Source organism: Limulus polyphemus, unplaced genomic scaffold, assembly GCF_000517525.1.
Source record: "Limulus polyphemus unplaced genomic scaffold, Limulus_polyphemus-2.1.2 Scaffold3757, whole genome shotgun sequence".
In the NCBI taxonomy this organism is placed as follows: Eukaryota; Metazoa; Arthropoda; class Merostomata; order Xiphosura; family Limulidae; genus Limulus; species Limulus polyphemus.
This window is the reverse complement of record NW_013669367.1, coordinates 70,853-77,751: the sequence shown is the minus strand read 5'-3', so window position 1 is coordinate 77,751 and position 6,899 is coordinate 70,853. Positions and strand designations below refer to the sequence as shown.

The 6,899-nt window shown below is 34.6% G+C and overlaps 1 protein-coding gene across 3 annotated transcripts in view; it reads left to right on the top strand.

Moving 5' to 3' along the window:
* LOC106469983 (integral membrane protein GPR155-like) overlaps positions 1 to 6,697 on the top strand; it is a 43,771-nt gene extending 37,074 nt beyond the window's left edge. For 2 of the 3 annotated variants that reach the window (XM_013930502.2, XM_022398545.1), the window contains exon 2: positions 1,724 to 6,697. In XM_013930502.2, coding sequence (XP_013785956.1) covers positions 1,881 to 4,418 — 2,538 coding nt within the window. In that variant the 5' untranslated portion in view covers positions 1,724 to 1,880 and the 3' untranslated portion in view covers positions 4,419 to 6,697. The remainder of the gene's footprint in view (positions 1 to 1,723) is intronic. The other variant, XR_002612953.1, reaches the window with a different exon arrangement.
* Positions 6,698 to 6,899: the final 202 nt, after the last annotated feature.

Sequence of the window (6,899 nt, the reverse complement as noted above, 5' to 3'; positions counted from 1 at the left end):
CTCCTGATACCATTTTTACAATCACAGGAGTTGAGCTGTTACCTTACCAGATGATGTGGCCTCCTGATACTATTTACATAAACATTGGAGTTGAGCTGTCGATAATTGCAGTTCACCCATTTGGTTGGGAGAACTCATCCTACCCTAGCGTGGATGTCAGTACTCCACTAAGAGTTTTGGATTAGAGTTAACCAATCACTATAAGTCCTCACATGAGTTGATTCCATGCGATTGATATCCTATCGATACAGGATGTCAATTCCCAGATTGATAGATCAGCGATGATCCTCGTGTTATACCCAGAAATTGGTGTGAGTCATAATTCCTGATTCTTAAGTTTGAGGTGAAGAAGGAATGATCCTCATCCTACCCTTGAGTGGATGTCGGTACCCCACGAGGAGGTTTTGGATGTAGTTGACTTACCAACTATGGTCCACTGCACCCTAGCCACTCTACGTCTCTCAATTTCTGCCCTTATGTCTTACACATTCCACTCATGGGCAAAGAGTATACATGGCTCAGAAGTGGTGCAGTTCACCTCTTTGGACCTATCTCTCTCATTGTCAGGGGTATCCTTTGGATGCTTTTGAGGGTACTTCTTTCATTCCCTTGCGTCAGAGTGGAGGTGAGTACCATATCGGAAGTTATAATTTTACTATACTGAAAATGTATTTCTGATAGGTACTTCCCTTTTCTCACACTTCCCACTCTTCCTCCCCACTTTTCTGTTGCTCACACCTTCTGCCAAACTTCGAAGTGAAGGTTCAGTAGAGGAGTGTAGAGAGAGTCACATGCATCATGTGAGCATATCATGCTACTATTGGTTAAGAGATGATGCATGATGATTTACATGCGAGACAGGGTAGGGCAGAAGGCTTGTGGGATGCGTAAATAAAACGTTCAAATATAGAGGGCAGCACTGAATGAGAATAGCTAATCTTGTGAGTAAGGTAAGTAACTATCAGAAATACATTTTATGTATAGGAAAATTATAACTTTTTATCTGAGGTACCATTAAGTACTAACATGGTAAAGTTGAGTTTTTAGCATTAATAATAATACATAAACATAACGTAAGGCTTAGCTGAAACACTACTTGTAAATATTATTTTACTTTTTGCTACAACTCAATGTCATAAAGCTTCTGAATTAAACTATTTTAATTAAATTATTATATCACTGAAGTTATAAAAAAAAGTATAACAAAACAAACCTTTCTAACAAATCACATGAATATTGACTGAGCATTCAACATAAACACCATAGTTAACCTAAGAACAATCAGGTGATAGTTTTGTTACTAAGTGATGATATATATTGTTGAGCATTACCAAAAAAGGAGCAAGAAACCATTCTCAACAGAGTGATAAAGGGAATAAGTGTTTTTGTTAGTGATGATTATAGATTTTGTATCTTACAACAGATTCTATTAAAACTGTGTGACATGTAATGATATATGTTGTTAAGTGATTGACACTGATGCTGCCACAACACAATTTGGATAAAAACAAAATGTTCTGTCACACACAAAGATGACATCTGATTTTTAGATTGTTTATAGAAGCTACCTGTGATATAAAATGCAGTGTTACATTTACTGTTTTGGTATTTGTACTTTGTAGAGGCTAAATGTAAATAACTTTCCAATGTTTAAACATTTAAATTTTTGTTTAAATCCCAGCAGAGGAAAATTGTTTTTAATATCACTATGTTTTCTTCTTAGGTCAATTTCACCCAGTTCTCTGGAGGAAAAAGAAGAAAATTCTGATCTTTTGTTTCGCAAATCTTGTTATAATGTTCCACATGATAATTATAATAAGCTGAGATCCTGCTTGTTATCACTGAACATATACAGTACCTTTATTTCCTTAACTAGGAAGATGTCCTGGATTGCAAGCACAGAAGCATATTCATCTGCAAATCCAACTCCTGGTGAGATTGCTTTTAATGACATCTTTCCAGTTCTCCTTCAGTGTTTTCTGACGGTGCTTTGTGGCTACCTAGCTGGAAGATGTGGGTTGATATCATCGACAGAATCCAAAGGTCTTAACCTCTTTGTGTCATATTTTTCTCTTCCTGCTTTAATTTTTAATTCCTTGTCATCTCTGAAGTTAGAAAATGTTAACTGGAAGTTTATTGGAGCAGTGTTTGTTTCTAAAGGAATCATCTTTCTTCTGGTTGCTGCATTTACAATACTTTTGACAAAACCAGCTAATACTGGAAAGGCTGGTTTATATGGCATTTTTTGTACACAAAGCAATGACTTTGCATTAGGCTTCCCTCTTGTTTTCTCTCTGTATGCAAAAAACCATCCAGACTATGCCAGTTATCTCTACCTGCTGGCTCCTATTCAGTTTATGGTTCTCAATCCAGTGGGATTTATCTTAATGGAGATTCAGAAACAAAGAAGTCACAATATTAGCGTAGTATCCCGAAAGACTATCTTCTTTCAAGTTTGTAAAGGTGTAATATCTAATCCTGTGGTTATCATGACTATTTTAGGTGTACTTGGAAACTTTGCATTCAACCATCAGGTGCCAGAAGTTCTCCAGAAATTTCTTCATGTACTAGGATCTGCATTTTCTGCTACAGCATTATTTCTCTTAGGCTTGAACATGGTAGGAAAGTTCCAGTTGCTGCAGGGAGCTGCATTGTTACAACCAGCTGTGATGATCATCATGAAGATTTTGGTTCTTCCCTTAATCATCAGAGAACTTGTAACAGTGTTTTCTTCTAATGATTCATCAGTTGACATAAAGGACCTTGCAAACTTTGGGTTTTTGTACGGTACTTTTCCCACAGCCCCAACTGTATTTATCTTTGCTGGTCAGTTTGGCTTATCTACAGAAATGGTGGCTTCTGGCATGGTGGCGTGTACCTTGTTTTCTGCTCCTCTTGTGTTCGTGTCAGCTGTTTTATCCCTTGTGTCTGTTTCCACTTCCATGAATTTCTACTCAGAACTGTTAAACACCATGACATATGTGAGTGCCATTAGTCTAGTTTGCTGTATGTGGGTCATTGCTGTATTTTGTATGAGTAAAAAATGGAAAAACATTACACATGGGATGACTTTATGTCTTATTATATCTCAGCTTCTCACAGCTGGTGGGGGTGTTCTTAGAAAAGTGATAAATCCACATAAAACGTGGATGTTCTACTTACAGTACTTTCTGGCTGCTGGAGGAACATTTAGTGCCCGGGTCTGGACAGCTCTTCTTTCTCTTCTCTTGGCTTTGCTTCAATTGAAGGGACTCTGTTTTGTACTTAAAATACGCTATCTGATCATTATAATTGGATTTGGAATCTCTCTGACAATTTCTGGATTTCTTGCAGTTGGCATGATGAATTTCCCTTTTACTCATAATGTAACTGATCCCAATTTTCATTTTGGGGAAAGTCAAGCTTCTGTTTCACTAGTAGTGTTGGCCAGTTGTTTAATTGTTATCTTGGCTAGTTTGACAGTTCAACGACGACAACAACTTCAGACTCTAGGATATCAGGCTCTCGTTCCTAATGTTGATGATTCTGAAGCAGAACAAGGAGTACGCTCTCAAACAGTGAGAAAAGTAGAGTCTCCCTTCAGAAGTTCTTCTTTTAATGAAGAATCACAGCCCTCATCTTCAAGAAGTGATCGTGATGCATCAATACATCCACCAGACATTGAAGATTTGGGTCTCTCTGGTTCAGTGAATGGTTCATCTGTTGTGGCACGCCTTTGTGACACAGCTCATGGGTGTAGCAGTAGTAGAAGAAAGGAGTGTGCTTCTCGTGTTCGACAGTATGTATCTGAAGAAAGAAGAATCTTCCAAGAACATGGGTTAGTGGAAATAAGTGATGCTGACACTGATGAGATTGTCCGACATGTTGTGCTTATTTTGTTGCTCACCCTGTCAATGATTGTTGGTCTTGCTTTAACAATCTGGATGGTTGTCATGGATGATCTTACAGGAATATTTATAGAGCTGGAGTTTCTTGATGTCTTCTTGAATTATGGTCAAGGATTCATCTCGTTCATCATTTTTGGTCTGGATTCTAAACTAGTTGTTAACCCTTGTCTTCGTATCTGGCGTCGTATTCGTTATGGAACAGACATACTAGTTCTTCCTGCTGAAGAAGAACTATCGTTGGATGTTCATCAAACCTGTGATCAGTTCCTGAGATACCATTATGATCAATATAAGAGGAAGCTGTATGCATCAGCTTCTCCACAACAAACAGAGGAAAATGATCAAGACTGTGTGTTCGCTGGAGATGAACTTGTTGACTGGCTACTAGCAGTAGGCTTAGCTCATGACAGAAAAGAAGGAGAGCACTATGGCCGTAACCTTCTCTTGGGTAGAGTAATTCAACATGCTACTCATACTCATCACTTTCATGATGGTGCTTATATGTATTATCTGTCAGAAAAAAATGACTAAATTACTTTTGTAATAATGCTATATGAATATTCAAAACATGTTTTGTTTTTATTAAATACTGAAATCTATAAAAAAAGCTTGATTAGAATGTGTACCTTCTCAGTTGTGATCTTGAAGTTTAATAACGTAAACTATAAGTGCATTTGTATACTTATTTTAAGAATTTTGTTTTTTGTTTTTATTAATTATAGTATACTTTAATAATCTTACATTGCTGGCCAGTTTGTAATTCATTTTGAATTCATTACTCAACTCTAATATTTTCTGAAAAAAATAAAAATAGTGTATTCAGTTAGGTTTTATTATTTTATATGCATTTTTTTAAGAATCTTACGTTTTCAATTTGATTCCTAGTTTGAAACTTGTAGAATATAGAAAAGCTGTACTATTTTTGTTTACCTTTTAACTTCATTAAACAGAGTCTCTTGTTGCTGATGGTTGGTTTAGAAAATTTGTTTGTTGATTTTATTATTATTGTGTGCAGTATACATAATGTAAAATTAAAAGTTTATTTCTAGGTGTGTGTTTTATATTGTTAATACAATTTCATTTATATTTGTACTAATGAAAGTAATAATTAGACATAATTTAAACTTGTAGGCAGGAGGCACAGTACACATTTACTGGATAATAGATGCAGTATGACTTTACTATACACTAGGCACAGTACACATTTAGTGGATAATAGATGCAGTATTACTACTATACACTAGGCACAGTACATATTTACTGGATAATAGATGCAGTATGACTTTACTATACACTAGGCACAGTGCACATTTACTGGATAATAGATGCAGTATGACTTTACTATACACTAGGCACAGTACACATTTAGTGGATAATAGATGCAGTATGACTTTACTATACACTAGGCACAGTATACACTTACTGGATAATAGATGCAGTATAACTTTACACTAGGCACAGTACACATTTACTGGATAATAGATGCAGTATTACTGCTATACACTAGGCACAGTACACATTTACTGGATAATAGATGCAGTATGACTACTGTACACTAGGCACAGTACACATTTACTGGATAATAGATGCAGTATTACTACTATACACTAGGCACAGTACACATTTACTGGATAATAGATGCAGTATGACTACTATACACTAGGCACAGTACACATTTACTGGATAATAGGTGCAGTATTACTACTATACACTAGGAACAGTACACATTTACTGAATAATAGATGCAGTATTACTACTATACAGTATACATTCACTAGCTACAAGGTACAGTATACATTCACTAGCTACTAGGTACAGTATACATTCATTAGCTACAAGGTACATGTGAATCAGGTATTCTTATGCCTGTCCTGAGATTTTTGAGAAACTACAAACTGTCAAGTGAAATTTTTATCCTCCTTTTCAAGTACAGACTTATCTATCAATTATTCAACCCATTTGGTTTCCATGGTTTTATAAATGTGCGACCAAGACATATTTATTATTTTGTGTTTACGGTTCTTTAAGATTCTTATTTTATAGAAAAGTGTCAGAAACATTATGGTTTGACTTTTACTACAATGGCTGCATTTCTGTTTTTTTATATTTTTGTTTTTACTTTATGGCACAGTTGCGTAATTTTGGATAACCACTGAAGAATAACCTTTGAATCATAAAAAGTCTGTTCTCTGTGTACTTTCGCTGTACATCCAATTAATGGTAATCTTTAGAAAATGCCTGTTTTTTGATATTATATGTATTTAGAAATTATTATTTTAGATCTGCTTGTATAAAGTCAGCAGTGGAAGATTAATGTTTCAGCAAACAAAACAACTGGATGAAATGTTGCTCAGGATTTGTTTATAAATTTGTAATTTTGTTGGAGATATTTAATGCACACAAGTTAGAATTTAGGATCCACTAATATATGAGATTGAGAGTAAAATTTAAATGTTTGACAGTCAATTTGAAATGTGATAAAAATATGTATCCTATATTTTGTAATGGTGATTTATTTATCAGAGTGGATGCACTAATTTTTTTCAATATAAAGGTCTTGTATGTTAAGTGATTTTATACTTTTAATAATTATGATTTCTTAAGGTTGTATAAATTTAAAGTTAAGAATTGGTATAATAATAATGGTGATATTTCAGGGTAACTTTCTCTGAATATTAAAAGGTTTACAGTAGTGTAAAGAAGCAAGCTTCTAATTAAACATGCTTGTAGTTTATGGAGTGGTAAATAGCTACTTCTGACTATTCTGTAAAACAAAAGTTCTTTTAATTAAAACTATTTTTTGCTTTAAATTTTTGTTTCTGTTTAGTTTGTTCTACATTTTCACAAAATAAATTATACAAACAACTAATATACAGGAATGTAATGTGTAAAAATGAGATGACCACGTTTTGGATCATGAGCAGTGTTCCAGCAGTAGTTTAATCCTTTTCCAATCATAAAGTAAGGGACTTTCAAAGATAATGATGAAGAACAGTAAAATATCAACTACCT